Genomic DNA, 19,950 nt, shown 5'->3' with positions numbered 1-19,950 from the left:
GCTGTGTCACCTGTACTCACGCACGAAGCAGCGTCTGCCTGTAGCCGTGTGCCTACAGCACACCCACAACTCTCCTCTAAAGCACTGGGCTGGCTTCCTAATAAGGCTGCTCTCAGCCATCTGATCAGCTCAACCTGGCCCCTGGCAACACCTGGCCCCAGGACTGGAGATCCCATCCCAATATAGTCTGGAAAACCTGGAAGGAATTGAACAGCCAGTTCCTCCTCTCCAAAGGTATTCACATTGTGGAACCTCTCAGCCCCTCTGGCTGAGAGTCCTGGGCGCCAAAGTTGCCATACTACACCGTGGCATTGCCATGCACTACCACAGAATGTATTCATGCAGACTTGTAAACTGAGTGATAGGTCCACTTTAAAAATACTTTTGAAAATTCGTAGGTATTGGTAACTGGTATTTATAAAGAGACATGGCTTGGAGCACCTGGATGTAGCTGTGTTCCTGCAAGCATTTCAAATCTTACATTTAGTCTGGAGTATAGCTTTAGGACCAGGCTGCGTTATTAGACTAGGTGGTGCCTCTGCTGTCATAAAAGGTACACAAAAGTTATTTTACTGTTAAATATACAATAAGGGGTCTATTTAAAACGTTTTCAAACAAGATTGACACATTTTTCTAATTGGATTCAGTTGTAGAATGTGCAAATCATGTTTAAATGTGTGTGAAAACACTTATAAATAGACCCTTAAGGTGCCTATACACTGCACGATTATCGTACGATAATCGCGGAAAATCCCTTGATCGTACTATAATCGTGCAGTGTATGGAAGGCGTGCGACTGTTTCTACTGTACGGTCGCACGACTTTTGTATTTCGAGCATTTTGGAAAACCAGCCGAAAATCGTACGATTTTCCGCTGGTTTGAATTATGGTCGTGAGATAACTGCCGCACGGGCCGGTGTGCGCAAGCGCACACTGCTCGTTCAGCATTGTGGTCATCGGAAGCCCGCCCTGCAAGTACGATCTGCCTGTCCAAGATGGGCAGATCGTACATTTTTTAAATTACTTTACAACCCTCGCAAGACAAAAGTCTTGCAGGGGTTGTAAAGTATATGGCCACCTGTAGGTGTATTTAACCATCAATGCACAGGTAAAAATAACAAGTGGGAGGGGAGGTACCGTGTTTCCCCGAAAATAAGACCTATACCAAAAGTAAGACATAGCACTATTTTTCAAGATTCCTGTAATATAAAACCTACCCTGAAAATAAGACCTAGTTTGGTGGTAGCATGTGATGGGGAACTTGAAGAGCAGGAGAGATGGTATCGGCCTGCAGGGACATACTGTATTAAGGGGATGACAGTGGACTCCCTCCGGCCAGCGCAGTGACAGGGAGCACTCCAGTACCATACTTCACCAACTGCTGTCCCCCTGAAGGCACTGCTTAATGTAATGGTACTGCACTGTAATGTGTACCGGTAAATGGTACCATACTTTACCGCGCTGTCCACTGTCTGATGTCCCCACTGCTGCACCTCTGGCATCTCTGTCCCTGATGGCAAAGGAAGCCGGCGCTGTAGAAAGCAATGCTGCGGCGGCAGAGGTAGAGCCACATTAGCCGATACTTCCTCTATAACACCGGTTACTGTGACAGGCGGAGCGATACCAGATAACTTTAGATTGTTGTACATTTTATTGCACATAAAAAAATAAAAATAAGACATCCCCTGAAAATAAGACCTGGTGTGTTTTTTGGGGGCAAAAAAAAATATAAGGCAGTGTCTTATTTTTGGGGAAACACAGTACAAGAAAAAATACTCGCCTCCAGGACTTCTCTAGAGTCTCTCCCATCCTCTGGAACTCTTTACCCCAACCTGTCCATCTGTCGTCCACCTTGACTGCCTTTAGGCATTCCCTAAAAACTCATCTCTTCAGTGAAGCCTATCCCGCCTCAACCGAACAGGTCAACCATCACGTTCTCAAACAATTCATCCCCACACAGCTCCCTCCTCATGTATCACTTCCCCCTCCCTTTTAGATTGTAAGTCCTCATGGGCAGGGCCCTCCTTACCATCTTGTCTTGATTTGTGTTGTTATTGTAATGTCTTCCTTAAATTGTAAAGTGCTGCACAAATTGTTGGCGCTATAATAATAATAATAATAAAATATTTCAGATAATCCACTGTTCAATATAAACACTTCCAAAACCCATTTCTGTTTTCTGGCACTGTTATTACTGGTGCTCGATATGTGTGAGGTGACACAAACCTTTGCTGTGCATTATTTTGACTCATTGAAGTGGTTCTTTAACCCCTTTGTGACAGGAGACGTACACTGTACGTCCCGCCACAAAGTGCCTATATGACTGGACACGTACAATGTACGTGACGAGTTATTTAAGACTCTGTAATGCCGACAACCGCTGATTCTCAGCGGTTACCAGTCATTAATGAATGCCTCTGTATCGAGGCATATATTAACCACTTCCCGGCCGGCCGTTGTAAAAAAATGGCCGGCCAGGAGCTCTCTAGATCTGAGCGGGCGTCTTTAGACGTCCGCTCAGCCGTGCCACTGGGCGCGAGCGGGCAATGCCCGTTATTTGAAAACAGGCAGCGATGCCTGTTAATATACAGCCGGCGGATCGCTTGTATGAGGTCTCGTGATGTGTCCGCACACCGGCCCGTTCGGCAGTTGTCGAACAAGCAGGCCACTAACTCGCTGGGAATCATACGATTCCCGGCGGGTTTTCCAGCCTGCTTGTTTGACGGAAGACGTGCGACCGTACAGTAGAAACAGTCGCACGCCTTCCATACACTGTACGATTCTCGTACGATCGATGGATTTTCTCGTAAGCGAATCGTGCAGTGTATGGGCACCTTTAGTGAGATCTGATTCTGACATGCTGCCAGGATCAGTCTCTAAGGTTGAGTTTACACCTGGGCGTTCCAAATAGACACGTTTTATGCTCGTTTTTAAGCACGTTTTTTTGTTCACTGAAACGCGCGTTCAACGCTCGTTTTTTAACCTCCCTGGCGGTATGATTTAAAAAAAAAAATATTTTCCTTTTTTTCTCTATTTTTTAAAAATTTTAAAAACGTTTTAAACTTCCCGCCGGTTCCGCCCCCCTGCAACGCGGATGCTCGCAAGGGACGGAACCCAGAAGACGGCAGCGGCCGGAGGAAACAGCGGGGATCGCGGACAAGGTAAGGACTACGCTGTATTCCCGAGTGTGGTTTGGGGTTACCACTTTGTTAACCCCGAGGCACACTCGGGAATACCAATGGATACGCGCTGAAATACGCCCCAAAAAAGCTCTTGTACTATTTCGGGGCGTAGGACGTTTTTCAGCGCGACAAATCGCGCTGATATACGCCCAGGTGGGATTCATAGGATTTCACTGCTTGAGTGTTTTTCAGCACTTCGATCAGCGCTGAAAAACGCCCAGGTGTGAACCAATCCTAAGGTTATTAGCTGTTCCTAAGTTTGGAGCAGCCTAAATATATTTTGTATACTATATTATATACAAATTTCTAAAAAAATTCATAATCAAAACTTGTGAAAAAAAGTGTTTTCTTTACGTTTTTTCCTCATTTTGTTTATATTTTATTCGAACTAAGTGAGGTGTTAGGTACACGTTTGATATAATTATAAAGCCCTATCCGTCCTCTAAAAAACAATATATAATATGTGTGGGTACATTTAGTAAGAAAGTATATTACTGCCGTGGAAGAATCACACAGCAAAAATGTAAAAAGTGTGTCAGTCATTTACGAACAGAAACTGAAAACTAGCTCAGTCATGAAGGGGTTAATAAGGGTAATCCACAGGCTTTTTACTGAACATTGTATACTGGATGATGTTTTAAGTCTGGGCATTGTGGGGGAAGTTAAAGTGGAAGTTAAGTTTGAAAAGAAATTATCACTGCCATAAAAGCTTCTTGTTGCCTGTCATTATTTTTTCTGTGCACTGAGCAATGCATGCGCAATTCAGTGCATAGCCTCGGCATGCCGACATGAAGATACTTCCATTCACAAGTTACATCATCGTGGCCTGGACTTTGTCTGCCTTTGTTCTTCTCCATTACATAGAGGATGATATTAATCGGAGGTAGACATGTGCACTGGCAAAAAAATTATTTCGTTTCGGTTCAGGTTTTGTGTTATTTTGTTTTTTCGGGATTCGGGTGTGAAAGTCAATTCGGATTCGGAATTCGTTAGTGGTAGTTCGTTCGAACGTTCGTTTCGTTCATTCGTTCGTTCGTTGCAGCAAAGTGACATTTGAGGGGGGAATAAATGTTTTTCTTCTTCTCTAATGTCACTTTGCTGCAACGTACAAAACGAATAAGAAACAAAAACGAAACAAACGTTCGAACGAACTACTGCTAATGAATTTCGGAAACGGAAATTCGAATTCGTTTGCATTAGTTATATCTGTCATTCGGATACATCCGAATGTCCGAAAATTCGGAACGAATCGCACATGTCTAATCGGAGCGGGCGAATCCCTGCAGGGAGCGGTGACTGACAGACACTGCTCTCTGCAGGGAGATGATCGAGAAGTGAACGAGTGACGGTATGCGTTCGCTCACTTCCCGATCTATTGAGCTGACATGTGACAGTTTCATTGTCACACATCGGCTCGAACTATGAGGTTGTATGAATTTCACTCACCTCGTAGTTCTCCTTTAATTATGGGTAAGAGTTGCAGCAAAGTGGGCAAAGCTCATGTTCACTTTGAGGGCCCTTACACACTATCCGTGCCATGAATGCACTGCATCACATACACAAAGGCTCCTTGCATTCTGGGACAGGAGGGGGTGTGGCGGTGCCATTCATTTCAATGGCACTACAGACACACCTCCCTCCCGCACTGGAACGCATGGCACAGCAATTCTCTGTGTTCCAGTGCAGCGTGGTCACAAAAAAAGTGCATGCACGACATTTGTGAGGGCTTTCTGTACACCAAAGTAGCCATATTGCATTGATTTTTTTTAAGTTTTAGAAAATTAAAGTGGCATAAGATTTCAATGGAAAGAAAATTTGAATAACATTAGCATGAAAGTTAAGTTTAAAAAAACAAATTGCTGATCTGCAGGCTTTTTATGACAGAACAGACTGCGTAAGTCCCTTCTGCCATAAAAGCTTCTTGTTGCCTGTTAGCATTTTTTTCCCCTGTACACTGAGCAGCAAATGCAAAGTTCATTACACAAGATGAAGTAACTCCTGCGTGTGCGCAGGAGTTCTCTCATCGGTGCCGGCCCAATTAAGAAAACTCAAACAGCTGGAAGTGATGCAAGGGAGGAGCGCAGCACTGGAAGGGATTGCTATGGCAGGCAAGACACAATATGCTAACATGCTGTGCAGGCCCCAGGAGTTTATAGTCATAATGTACAGAACAGCATATTAGCACATAGTCTTACCTGCCAGAGTGATCCCCTCCAACACTGCAATGTCTGCGCTCTGCTCCTATCAATTTCTGGCATCAATGGCTGTTTGATAGGCTTGGCCCGGGTGACATAACTCCCGCACATGTGCATGAGTTAGTTACTTCATCTTGGCAGGGAATTGTGCTGAGACTGTCTGTACACTGAGGTACAAATGCACACTTCAGTGTACACAAAGTACCCTAAGAGCCATTTACCCCAGACGCTGTGCTAATCCCACAGCGTCTGGTGTGCGGTGCAGATGCGCCAATCCCGTCACATGGCACTGTGTTCTTTTTTTTTAGAACTTTATTAAAATGTCATGTGACATTTCATTCAGTTTTATGGGCAAAGCAGCGTGCAAGGCGGTTGTACTCTGTTGCATCCCGCTGTGCTGATAAAAAGTACAGCATGCAGTACTTTTTTTAGCACACACCACCGCATTCCCATTGCAACGAACTACTGTGTTAACCAATCCCATTCGTGACAAGGCAATTTGGGGCTGCGTTGGACAAAACGGCCAGTGCAGCCCCAACGCATCTGGTGTGAATTGATCCTAAAGTGCTGACAGGCAGGAAGAAGGATCTATGACAAGAGATTAAAGGTGCCCATACACCTCACGATTATCGGACAAATCTTTTAGTCCGATGATCGAACCGTCGTACGATTTTCGTACGACGGCCCCATCCTGCACCGATGATCGCAAGATTAATTTAGCCGTAATTAACTAAAAGCACCTGGACGAAATGATTTGACGTATTTTCGTTAGCGCAAGCGCAGTGTAGATCGTACAACTTTTGACGGACGGAAACGCCAGCAACATTACGAAAATCGTACGATCTAGCAAAGTTTTCAAACATGCTTGACCGTCAAAAGTCGTACGATTGTACAGTACTATTGGTCGGGCACTCTATTCACACGTTACGATTGTCGTACAAAAAGTCGATCGCATACAATTATTGTACGATAATCGTAAGGTCACCTTTACACACACTCTCTTGTCATACAATGCCTGTTAGCACTTTTGCAACTAAAAAATTTTCTTCCACTTTAAATTACAAAATGGTTTGTGTATTCTATGCTATATTGCTGTTTTTTAACAAAACTGAAGTATTCCTTAAAGCAACGCATTACATTGGTCATTTTTAATCTGCCTGGAATTCAGATATAAAATATAATGCGCCCACACTGGAGGCCTCCGTCACACATTGTACATAGCAGAGTAGGAGAGCAATCATAGCACAACATCTCGCACATAGAACACTGCAACACCGCACAAAGCTCTACCACGAATAGTTCCTTTCCACCCACCAATCAGCGCCGGCGAACCTCTGACCAATCAGTAGCCACGCTCAGACGTGCCCGCGTGATTTGAACTTAGTGTGGCGGAAGTGTGGAAGGAATGTGCGGGGATGACCGCCGGGATCAGGGGGGAATGATAATAATAATAACAACAACAACAACACGGAGGATCCTTTTATAATTACTGATTGTGATCGTTACTGCAGGTGAGTGCTGGTTGGTCACGTGTCACGGTGCAGCGAGATTGTGATATGTGTGAAGAGGTTGCACATCTAATACAGGAAGTCGGGGTTGCTGTGTATAGGATGTGACTCTGGTTTGTAGAGGACCGATTTGTACTGTGCATTTATCCCGCAGCAACTCCCACACGTTCAATTACTCTTAAACGGTAACCTCTCACATTGTTGAAACAATATGTTTGATTATTTTTTTTAATACTGTTACTAAATAGCTTTGATTTGTACCTGTTAATCCTGCCAGACTTCCTGGTATTGAGACAACGCTTGTTCCTAGGGGCTCACTGCAGGAGAAGTGTGGTCACCCAGTAACTACAAATCCCATCATGTCTCTGGGAGTCATGCCTTGCAATGTCTCATGGGACTTGTAGTTCCACAACAGCTGGAGGGCCAGAGTTGCCCACCCCTGCCCTATGGGCTCAGACAAACGGGCATATTAAAATACTCCTACGCTGAATCTTTCTCCCAAAAGCTGTCAGAAAAATCACATGTAAAAAAATACACATTTTGGTTGCTAGTTACCTGTGTTTATGAGTGTACAGCGTTTAGAGGCATATGCACGTAAAGTCACTGGGGGAATTGATCAAAACTGGAGCAGCTGTGCATGACAACCAGTCAGGTTCCCTTTTATTTTCACACAGGCTGATTAGGAGGGGATCCATGCACCACTGTGACATCCGTGGCTGGCCTGTCTTTTCTTTGCGATAGAGGAAACAACTGTAGACTCCATGTCTGTCTATGGGGAATAGAATGTAAACAGACATGTGTCCTATTCAGTACGATCAGATCCATCAAAACAGAACATGGTTCTGTTTGTTTTCCTGGACCTGGCCAGAGTTGGGGGTAATCTGATGTAAACGTACACACGTCCGTTTACACACGGCTATCCATAGACTAACATTGGGCTTCTGATTGGGTCTGCCTGAAAAGCTGACAGATGGGCCATTCATGTGAAAGGGTCTAACTGAAGAGATTAATTGCTATGGGCAGCTGCTCCAGATTCTGTCTGCTTCAGTTTTGATAAATCCCCCTCCTTCTATTAGCTAGGATATTGATTTACTCTAGCCACTGGAATGAACATGCACATGTTTTGGTGCGAATACATGTAAATTATGCCCGGAAGCTCCTCTCCAGACTCAGGTTTGAGACATGTTTTTTTTATGCCCCTGAATGCTAATCTAAAATCCGCATCTAAATACCACAATCTGCGTGGACACCTTGGCTAAAATAGAGCTGCTTTCAGAGGCAGAAAACCAAAAATTGACAAATGCCCCGAAGTGGTGTTTTTTTCTGCCCACGTCAATGAGGCCTATGAGTTGCATCCCTGATCCGAACTACAGGCAGATGCCCAGCATGCCTGCAGGTTCAGCTGGGGTCCCTGTACAGAACACAATGGCTGAGTGTAGTCCTAACCTGACGGCAACGTCATTGTAGAGACCTGTGCACTCGTGTCTATCGAGTGCCCACATCCAAGTGGAGGCTGCGATAGGGATGCACATATGCACAGGCTGAAGAAAAAAATTAGGTAGAAAATACAAAAGAAAACCTAAAACAGCAAAGCTGTTTCTTTATGCATGTCTGCTAAATAGTGCTAATCGGCTCTGAAGTTTAGATCTGCTTTTAGGCTGCACACAGGTGTAAACACACATTTTTTTCAGGTGATCCCATTAAAGTCTAAAGCTGGCCATACACCTATAGATTATCTGCAGATTTTCTATGGTCAGATGGAAAAAGCACAGCAGATTCCCCCATCTACACTAAATAGGGATGCACAGATACTTTTCGAGTACCAGTGCAGATACTTGGCATTTTCATGAGAACTACCAGGGTTGCAGCGGTTGCAGCTAGGACCTGGCTCTGGCGCTCCACCACTGTCCTGAAATCATTAGTCTGTATTGTTTTAGAAAAACTGTCACATAACAATAAACAAAAATGTATCAGTACTCGTACTCGCAAAACTGGTATCTGTGCATCCCTTTATTTATATTTATTAAAACAAAATCGTACATTAAAACAGAGATGTAGAAATCCCGGGAGCTCCGTGTGCTCCTTACAAATGACAGCTGCCTCCTAATTTTTGAATTTTTCTCTATTGTAGTCTTGGAGCTCAAAAGTATCGGTACTCGTACTTGTACCGAGTACTGTACTTAGTATCTGTGCAACCCTAACACTAAACAAACAACATAATGTGACATGCAGTATTTTTCTGTCGTTACCTGAACGGACTGCGCAAGTGAGAACTGTAGCCCATAAAACACATAGGGATACATTGTGATGCATTTTTAGTGCAGGAGCGTACGGATCAGGTCAGCACAGAAAACGGACGTCGTGTGAACAGGCCCTTAGCACGCCGCACCTCCTCCCTGCCTCACGTTCACTGCTGCCAGACCCACATCCACGCTGCACAAAAAAGTTTATCTTTCTATGTGCAGCACATACACAATTCTGAATTCAAATGTATGTGGTGGTTGGTACCTGTGCTGGGACAGGCAATTCAAGAGGCTCCCTGCTCTTTGTTTTTGGGGCCAGGCATTCCAAATATTTACTGAACAAGCATTGATTTGTTTCTTGGGCAAACTCACTGGCCCAATTGGCTCCGTTGGCTAACGAAGGGAAGGGGGGAGTTTAAAAAATGTACGATTAATCGAGTGGTTAATCGTTAATTTCCGCAGCCCTACAAATTTTGCATCTCATTTGGAAACCAAGGACCCAGAGTATGGAGGAAGAATGTAGAAGCACACACTGCAAGATGCTTGAAGTCCAGTGTGAAGTTTCCACAGTCTGTGTTGATTTGGGGAGCCATGTCATCTGCTGGTGTTGGTCCACTGTGCTTCATTAAGTCCAGGGTCAACGCAGTTGTGATGGACTACAACCTCAATACAAACTAGTAGTCCTATCACTGGAGCCATTTTTTAAACTTTATTTTATTGTTTATCCGATTAACCGATTAATCGAACCTAATAATCGGCTAACTAATCGATTTTGAAAATAATCTTTAGCTGCAGCTCTAGTGTCAGTATGGCAATGACTATACATCTGTGATCGTGTTTCTGGTGGTGTCAGTACGGCAATGACTATACATCTGTGATCGTGTTTCTGGTGGTGTCAGTACGGCAATGACTATACATCTGTGATCGTGTTTCTGGTGGTGTCAGTACGGCAATGACTATACATCTGTGATCGTGTTTCTGGTGGTGTCAGTATGGTAATGATTGTATATCTGTGGACATGTTTCTGGAGGTGTCAGTACCGTACGTATTGTATATCTGTGGTCATGTTTCTGGCGGTGTCGGTATGGTAATGATTTTATATCGGTGGATGTGTTTCTGGCGGTGTCAGTCCGGTAATAATTGTATATCTGTGGATGTATTTATGCTGATGTCGGTACCGTACTTATTGTATATCTGTGGGCTTGTTTCTGACGGTGCCAGTATGGTAATGATTTTAGATCTGTGGATGTATTTAGGCTGGTGTCAGTACCGTACGTATTGTATATCTGTGGTCATGTTTCTGGCGGTGTCAGTATGGTAATGATTGTATGGTAATGATTGTATATCTGTGGTCATGTTTCTGGCGGTGTCAGTACCGTACTTATTGTATATCTGTGGACATGTTTATGCTGGTGTCAGAACGGTAAGTATTGTATATCTGTGGTCGTGTTTATGGAAGTGCCAGTACCGTACTGTTTGTATATCTGTGGCAGTGTCTGTACGGTACTGACTGATGGGGGGGTGGGGGAGGGGGGTAGTACAATTTTTGTAATGTAGACTGTCCATGCCCAGAAAATAAATATTTATAAAAAGTTTTGGTGCTTTCCTGTATTGTGTATTCTTTGTCTGCCGTGACAAGAGTGTTTGTCCTAATAGGTGGCAGTAAAGAGAGTGGGGGGAATTTATCAAAACTGGAGCAGACAGAATCTGGAGCAGTTGCCCATGGCAGGCAATCAGCATCTCTCTTCAGTTTTGATCAGGTAAGATTTGAAAATGAGACCGAGAAGCTGATTGGTTGCAGTGCAAATCCGCTCCAATTTTGTCTGCTCCAGTTTTGATAAATTCCCCCCAATATATGGCATGCAATCGGTTTAAAAAAACTATTTTTTTCCTCTCCACAGAGATCTCTGACTCTGTTCAGTTACTATGACTGCTGCAGCAGCCCCCGAAGATGGCAATGTGTCTGTTGTGGTTCGAGTTCGCCCCCCTAACACCCGAGAAGAAGAAGGGAATCAGTATCCAGTTGTACAAGTAGTGGATCACAGCATCCTGGTATTTGACCCAGATGAACCTGAGACGTTGGGTGTCTTTTCTGGTTTGAGAAGTCTCGACGGAAACAGGCGCAAAGGGAAAGACCTGAAATTCATCTTTGACCATGTGTTTGGCGAGCAGAGCAGACAACAAGAAGTCTTTGAGCACACAACTAAGCCAATTATTGATGGTGTATTAAATGGCTACAATTGTTCTGGTAAATGAGGAAAAGTTTTTGTATAATCTAAATGTTTTTGAGGTACCTGAAATTCTCTGATTCTTAATTTTTATAGCACAATAATGCCTTGTCACATATTGTTATACAGGCTTTGTTTTGTTTACACAGTAATGTTTTCTACTTTTCACCATTTTTTGTTTTTCTTTTTTTCTCATATGTAGTGTTTGCATATGGAGCTACTGGTGCAGGGAAGACGCACACCATGCTTGGAAGTGCTGCTGACCCTGGGGTGATGTATCTAACCATGGTAGAGCTTTACCAGCGTATTGAAGCAATTAAAGAAGAGAAGTCATGTGAAGTGGTCATCTCTTATCTTGAGGTGTGTTTTGCTTGTCGAATGCTGATGGGAAACAAATTCAGTAATAAAGTTTTTAATATGGCATACAGTAATGATTGCGTTTAGACAACCAAACTAATCACTTTACCAAGGCATGTGACGTTTGTTTATTCAGGTGCCTGTTTGGAGTATTGCAGCTCCTGGGCAACCCAATGCTGTATTCACTTTGTGTCACATCCAAGCACAGTGGTTCTCAGCCTTTCTGAGGCCGGGACCCCTTGGTAACATTTGCCAAATTGTGGTGACCCCCAAAGGTAAAATGTAGGGATGACGCGGCTGCTGCAGCGACATCTGGAGGCGTGGCAGGAGAACTGACACTGCTGCACTAGGAGAGAGCTGAGGAGGACTCTCACCTTGCACAGCGACCCACAGGCTGAGAACCACTGATATAGGCAAAGACAGGACCGGGCTCTGCAGCTGGAACTAGAAGAGTTGGATTTAAAGTGTGTGGCTATATAATGTATGAGGTACATACTCCGCAGTACTGTCACTGATAGGGATGGGCTCGGGCGTGTTCGCAGCTCCACGTGCCGAGCCCGCCAGGAAGCTGACAGCGCGCAGTGCCAATCACAGGCACTGAGACATTTCCCGATCTCTGCAGCTGCGGACTGGGAACATGGAATGCATAGCTAGAGGTGTGTTTTACATATTGTTTTGCTTGAATACATACATATTGCACCCGCCCTCTGCTGCTGTCAATCACTAGAAGGGGACCTGATGGAGAACTTCAGGTCCCCCTCTGCTGATTGGCAGCATCAGAGGACGGATGCAATAGCTAGTTTGCTATTGGCTTTTGCAAAGTGAAATAGCCAATAGGAATCTAGCTATGCATTCCTATGGTGGGTTTTTTTTTCTGACTTACGGTAGCCCCCGATTTTTCCGGGAGAAAGTGTTTCTCTCCTGGCGGCCGAGAGCCACTAGGCGACCCCTGGCAAATCGTCATTCGACCCCCGAGGGGGTCCCGACCCACAGGTTGAGAACCACTGTCCTAGCAGATATTGATTTCATGTTTACATATTTTTTAACAGAATATTATGATCTATTAGGCTGGTAGATAAGCTGTGGTGTTTTTTTTTTTTTTTCCTCCCTGTCCTTGAAGTACATTTAAACACTAGATTTAGTAGTGTGGTATTCAAAATTGTGGGTGGCGGTATCAAAATCACCATTTATTTTTCTAGCAGCTATAATGAGCAGATCCCATGGTGTTTTGGATCTGGGTCATTTTACCTAATCCTTAACTACACTTCAAGCTATGGTTGTCAGCTTGACCGCTACTGTGGCTTTAGGTCACTTAACCTACAGTAGAACCAGAGAACCATGAGATTTCCCATGGCGCAGCTGACTGCTAAGTTTATGCTCATTTTATTCACACCCTCCCTGTTTGATCCAAGTGGACCTACATTTCAAGTTAAGGTCTGCTATAACAGGGACTTGCTAAAGCATGTGATCATGCGGACTCCACCGGCTTTATAACACCAGGCTTTATGAAAATGCCAAATGGAAATTGTTTTATGGTAAAAATAATTTGAATATGGTAACCATTCTAGGAGATTTCTAGTCTTTATTGCTAAGCAACAACAACCCTTAAAGCTCAATTTTTAAAAGAACTATGGCCAAACCTTTTTCTGGCGTTTTTCTCTCTGGATATGGATACATTTGTTGTGAACTCTGTACAAATGTTTTAAGAGCAATATACAGAATTTGAAAGAAAAAAAAAACTTAAATCTTATTATGAAAAAATGGCAAGGACTTTTATTATTGGTATAAGCCTACAGCTTCTTTTTTTCAGTAACCCCAAAATTCCTAAACCCTTTTCTGAAGTATAAGAGGTAGACTGTCTGATCATTTTAAGGTAACCATATATTTGAGGATGGTATTTGGTGTAGGGGCAGTCTGATGTCCTAAAATTGTGACTATGCCATTTGGCCCCTGCAGTTCCGTTTGCGGTTAGGCTGATGCAGCCAGTTATCAAGTAGAAGTGAATTGTATCCAAATACAATTTTTGTATTGGCTGAAGATCAAAGCTTGCTATGAGTTTTCCCTACTCTCTGGAACATGGACTGGTTGATAAACTGAGAGAAATGTGCTATTACTGTTTTATTGCACCGACTCATCCACTTTTAAAGCGCAGCTTCAGTCAAATATTAAGGCCAATTAAACAATAACAAGCAGGGAGGAGCAGCTGACCAGGCTGGTTTGTGAAGGCACTACATTTCATGTGTACGTGTTTGTTTGATTTTTTTTTCCTTTTTGATTTTATTGCAATTTTGATGTTTTTTTAGAGCCAGTCCCACCATAACCGATCAGATGTTTGATGACTGCTCCTAATTTCAATCATCCACTGGTTTAAATCACCCTCTGAGATAAAAAAAAAAAAAAATCAGCTTCACCCAACTGTTGTGACCCCTATCATGGATATTCATACGAATTTCCAGTTTACATTTGTTTTTACATCACTCCGTGAAACATTTAACTAGGCAGTAAATGATTCAATCCAGTAGTGGCCGCTTAGTAAAAAAAAAAAACTACTTTGGTTTTATGCTGTTTAGAATTTCAGTACTTTTGTATAAATGCTAAACCATGTATGTCTGTTTATACAGTGCATCATATTATAAGTTTGGTTCTCTGTTATCAGGTGTACAACGAACAGATCCAGGATTTGTTGGAGCCCAAAGGTTCTCTTGCAATTAGAGAAGATCCACAGAAGGGAGTTGTAGTTCAGGGTCTCTCTTTTCATCAAGTAAGTCAGAACATTGTTCATTTTTTCACCTTGCTCAGTTTTACTGTCCTAAATTCCAGTATTAGAAGTACCTGAATTTGTATCAGCCCCATGTAATGAACTACACAGCAACACAGATATGGTAGATATCAGGCTCTGCTGCATGCTCAAGTTTTAATGGGGAGCTTGGTGACTGAAGGAGAGAGCAGAGTACAGTTTGCCTGTTTTATTGTCCTGTCAGCAGGCTGGGGGAATGTCCAGGTCTGCTGCAGTGTTTGGTCTAGGGGTGTGTTTTGATCAGTGACCCAGCTGTCTTGCTGCAGTGAAGGTCGAGGTTCTTATTTTGCTGTCTGGCAAGGGTGTCTGGATCACACACTATCATAGTACCCTACAATTATTCTAAAGAACCTGATTTACACCCTTTTAAAGATGTCCTTGTCTCCATTTATTAAGGAAATAATTTACGCAGTCAGAAATCTCGCACAAACCCGTCCAGTTCTGTAATTCTGTATACACCATCTGCTTTAGTTCCTCCATGTCACTTGCACACTGTGTTTATCTTCCTGTTGTGATTGGTTCTGCTTAGATATACATCTATGAAGGCTTAATGGTAACAATAATAAGAGGTTTCCTTGAGAGATTCTGACTAAATTGAAAAGTGCTCACTATGAAAATAAGCTGATGTCATTACATCCAGATCACTACAGTTACATTTCTAGTGTAGTCCACTCCTGACTTACTTTTAGAAGGTGGGCCCTCAATTGTCTGCAGGCCAGCGGCGGGTGACGGAGCTCACGGCGAGGAGGAGACCAGCGGCGGCGTGGCTTATGCGGCGGGTGAGGGAGCTCGCGGCGGGTGAGAGAGCTCACGGCTAGGAAGAGACCAGCGGCGTGCGCGGCTTCAGCCTGTTCGGTGGGCGTGGCTTATGCTGCGGCGGTGGGCACGTCGGGAGCAGCGTGTGACGCGTGACGTGCGACTCAGGCCGCGTGCGGATCCCTGAACAGGCTAAGCAATCGATAGCCGACGAATCGACGATCGAAAACGTTTTCAATCGTCGATTTTAATCGACTTAATCAATTTAACTGTTATTAATAACTACTTATTTGTTTGTACAATCTCCTTTAGATTTACTATCAGGTTGTAACATGTGGTGAGCTGTAATGTTTTGGTAATTCTTTTGATCTGTTAAATGGGATCTTTTGGATTTCATCAAAACCGTTGTGTTGACTGTTGCACTCAAAAGTGTCTGCAGTAGACAAGCCTATAACTGTATCTCAAATTGCAAAATGGTACATAACTTGGCGCAATGTCTGATTTTGTAGTAGTTACCTATGATCTGAACAGATGTTATGAAAATACATTTATAGGAAAATGAAATGGGTTAGAGCAGACTTAAAATTTGCTATTGTTGTCAAATCACAGATTTACGTACAACTTATTTTTTTCCCCCCTTAATTAATGTAAAGCCTAAATCTGCAGAACAGCTACTCCAATTGTTAGCAAATGGGAACCTTAACCGCACTCAGCATCCAACAGACGCCAATGCTTCTTCATCTCGATCTCATGCTGTTTTTCAGGTAATATGCTTGTGTAGCTGTCTGGATGATGATGATCTATTTTGAAAAGTTAAAAAAAAAAAAATATATATATATATATATTTGAAAGCCCAGAGGCTTTCCAATATAAGAGAAGCTCCATACCAAGAATGTAAACCTTTTTTCTCACAGCTAAAGTGGATAACTGGATGAGTGTGGGGCATGCCTATATTAACAACTGAGGGGACAAGCTTTCAAGTCAACTTGTTTGTGTGCCCTTAAAATAGATGTTTTTTGGTGGATTCCTTTAGTGATTGTTGTCTTCCGATATTGATTTTCTTTTCTGTGTATTTTAACCAACTTAGAGGCCCTGTTTAACTTCTACTCTGCTTTCCCTTCATTGTGGGGAAGAGTTGAAAGGCACATTTAGACCTAATTAACTTCTCACCTTTTCTTTCTCTTAAATTTTTTTTTGGGGTCATGTTTGATGTGTTTTTTGCTTTTTAATGTGTGGGGAAAGGAATACATTAACCACTTGAAGACTAGGGTTTTACACCCCCTTCCTGTCCAGGCCATTTTTCAGTATTCAGCACTGCAATACTTTGACATTCATTCAGTCATGCAACGCTGTACTGAAATTACTTTTTATATAATTTGTAGCTTTCTTTTGGTGGTATTTAATCACCACTGTGGGTTTTATTTTTTACTATATAACAAAAAACGAAAATTTTGAAAAAAAAACCTGTTTCCCTATGCTATGAAACCTTTATTATCACCCCCATTTTTTGGTAAAATCTAAAAGACAGGGTCACGTCGGGTAAATGGACACAAAACATGTCAAGTCTTAAAATTGCGCACGCCCGTAAAATCACAAACTACCACACCCAAAATTGGCCGTAGGTGACTCTTTAAAAGCTCATCAGATTAGTGTTATCAGTGATTGATGGCCCTACAATTATTGCTCTCACTCCGAGATTAGCGGTGATATGTAACATGTGGCAAAATGGGCGTGATTGTCATTTTTGCATGTAGGTGCACCCGACGCATGTTTGCGTGTGTATGTGGGGGCGGGGGACTTTAAAAAAAAAAAAACATTCTATGCTTTTCATACACTTACACTTAACTTTATTTCTTTCACATAGGGGGGCTAAGAATCCCCCTATGTGATGGCCAATTTACGTGACAGGTCCTCTTTCATGTACTGATCTTCGGTGACAGAGCCGCCGTGCCTATCCTGGCCCGCACCGGGCACAGCAGATCTCTGGACCGGCGGGGGGGCTGCACACCCACACAAAATACAAACGATCGGGCGTCTCTACAGACACCAGAACGCTTGTGTTTAAAACAGCCATCGCTGGCTGTTTACATTTAATAGGCGGCGCTCACGAGTAGGGGCGGAGAGGGACGCTCTAAAATGGCCATCCACATCTACAAGTCTCCGATCCGGCTGTTTAGGTACGGCCAATGGACAGGAGGTGGTTAAAACAGGACTGTAGTGCAGCTGATCCCAGACATCAGGATGAATGTCATTTATTCATAACACTCCCATTCACTCATTACCTGAATACTTACTAGATTAGTCAGAGAGGGTCAGTCCAACTGAAACTGGTATTTAAAATGAATTAGTTATTTGTTTACATTCCCAAGCTGGAGGGGTAAGTATTTCCCCTTTAATTTGCAGGGACTACCTCTGTAGGGAGGTTTAAAGTGTCCTCACTATTTTAAAGTGTATGTTCAGGGAAAACTTTTCTGGGGGTGATAGAATGGTTCTGTTAAAGATATTTCCCCTTGCTTCCTGTTTCACTAGATGGGAAGCAAGGAAAAAAATCTCTAATAGCGACACAGACAGAAATACATAGTCTATTTTGGTCAAGTAAGGGAAGGACTAGAATACCTGTCCAGCTTTTTATTTCTGTCTGTGTCTCTATTTCAAATTTTCCTTCACTTCCAGTCAGGTAAAACGGATGTTCTTTCTTGTACTCTTGTTACCCAAAATCGGCGTGTAGCAGGCCTCCTATATGCTGAGGGTGCAGAGCCGTGCTGCAGTCGGGAAGGATCCCAACAATACAGCTGGTTCTGTATCTCTAGAGCTGGAGCCAGCTGTGCCTGCCCCCTCCCCTGCCTGTTCCTCCAATGAGCGCTAGAGGAATGGAGAGGAGAGAGGGAAATCCTTCTGGGGAGTGGTGATTGACAGTAGCCGCTCTCTACAGGGAGAAGGCAATCAGCTGTCATACAATTGCTCAGCTCTCGATATATAGAGCTGAGGTGTGATAGCTGCAGAGTATATTTTACTTTCCCAATACTTCTTGCACAACCCACCAAGCTCCACTTATAACTAAAATAGAACTGCTGTGGTTACTAACCTTTTTATGCATATGTAGAAAAAATCATCATATCACACACTTTTCCAGGAGCTTTAGCGATACTTTAGGGTTATGGTACAAAAATCACTTATTTATGGAGTACCAGAAATTCTATGACCACCAACCACAGTGCTTTTGTCATTATCTCTTTCAGATCTATGTAAAACAGCAAGACCGCACAGCAAGCATCAGTCAGGACATGCGCGTAGCTAAGATGTGTCTTATTGACCTGGCTGGGTCTGAAAGAGCTTCTTCCACAAATGCTAAAGGAGAGCGCCTCAGGGAAGGTGCCAACATCAATCGCTCACTTCTTGCTCTCATAAACGTCATTAATGCGCTAGCTGATGCCAAGGTACCCTCTGTCCCCTGCACACATATGGCTGTTCTGATTGCTGTCATGTGGGTTGCATGTTTGATTTAGAATCTTGTTATTCTGGTGTCTGTTCTGTGTTCATTTAATCTACGGTTCTTGGGCAAGAAGCAAACACATAATCTTTTCCTTGCTTGGGTTGCACGGACACTGGGCGCAAGCTAATTGTGTTTACATTCCACAATAGTTTACAAATCTGGGATGTTCCACAACATCAGGCTTATAGGACACCATAACATCCATTGGGACATGTGTTTCTGTTTTGAGAATTTTTTTTTTTTTTTTTTAAACAGTTTGTGGAACTTGGGGGAGAATGTGCTGCTTGAAAATGTCACTTCTAAATTGTAATTATAGATGAAATATCTGAGTTCTTCCCTCAGATTTTTTACAAAGGACGTTTTTATTGCTTTCATTATTTGATGACATGCAACGGCAGAATATCACCTTATATGAAGTCATTTAACTAGCTAGCAAGCAGCTTATAGTATAGTAATAGTGTTGCAGCTAGACTAAGTACTTGAAATCGGCCTTCTGTAGTGATTTAAGTAGCTAGACTAGAGTAGAAAGAGGACAAGCCAGTACTAGGAGTGAATACACACTCTGCTGCAGTGCACATGTGCTGACTGTCAACCCATTGGGAACAGTGTCATAACTTGTCATTGTGCTGCTGATTCTTCATTTTCCAGTCAACAAGCTGAAAGGGTTGATCATTATAAGTTGTGTTGCAGCAGTAATCAAGGACTTGGTTTTGTTCCCTCTAATACAATTCAACTATATATTGAGTGCCTTGTGGGTTCCAGCAGATATTTCAGATATTGAGGTGAAATAGATATTACTGCCCTGGATTATATTTAACATACACTATTCCCCCCCCCCCACCCCCCCCAAGACTGGCAGGTCTGTAATTGCCTGCTTTGGCAGCTGCAGCTTCCCTTGCTCTTTGCAACCTGACCAGTATTTATTTATTATAGGTATTTAGGTAACACCATCAATTTGCGCAGCACTTCACATAGTGCACATTCACATCAGTCCCTGCCTTCAAGGAGCTTACAATCCAAGGTCCCTATCTTTCCTGCATACATACAGGGCTAAGCACAGGGAAAACATGCAAACTACTTGCAGATAGTGTCCTAACTAGGATTTGAACCAGGGACCCGCAGTGCTAACAGTAGAAATTTAGTGGTAGGATGCCTGGGCCTGTGCACTTATCTCTAATATACTTCATGATT

The 19,950-nt window shown here is 43.1% G+C and overlaps 1 protein-coding gene across 1 annotated transcript in view; it reads left to right on the top strand.

The window, feature by feature from the left end:
• The window catches only part of LOC108796129 (kinesin-like protein KIF18B), a 91,465-nt gene that overhangs the window by 29,539 nt on the left and 41,976 nt on the right, over positions 1 to 19,950 (top strand). Inside the window, exons 6-10 of the mRNA XM_018567551.1 lie at positions 11,050 to 11,376; positions 11,559 to 11,716; positions 14,370 to 14,474; positions 15,920 to 16,030; positions 18,506 to 18,703. Coding sequence (XP_018423053.1) covers positions 11,050 to 11,376; positions 11,559 to 11,716; positions 14,370 to 14,474; positions 15,920 to 16,030; positions 18,506 to 18,703 — 899 coding nt within the window. The remainder of the gene's footprint in view (positions 1 to 11,049; positions 11,377 to 11,558; positions 11,717 to 14,369; positions 14,475 to 15,919; positions 16,031 to 18,505; positions 18,704 to 19,950) is intronic.

This window comes from Nanorana parkeri, unplaced genomic scaffold (genome assembly GCF_000935625.1).
Source record: "Nanorana parkeri isolate BGI_ZX_2015 unplaced genomic scaffold, ASM93562v1 scaffold1061, whole genome shotgun sequence".
In the NCBI taxonomy this organism is placed as follows: Eukaryota; Metazoa; Chordata; class Amphibia; order Anura; family Dicroglossidae; genus Nanorana; species Nanorana parkeri.
This window is presented reverse-complemented; position numbering and strand designations above follow the sequence as displayed.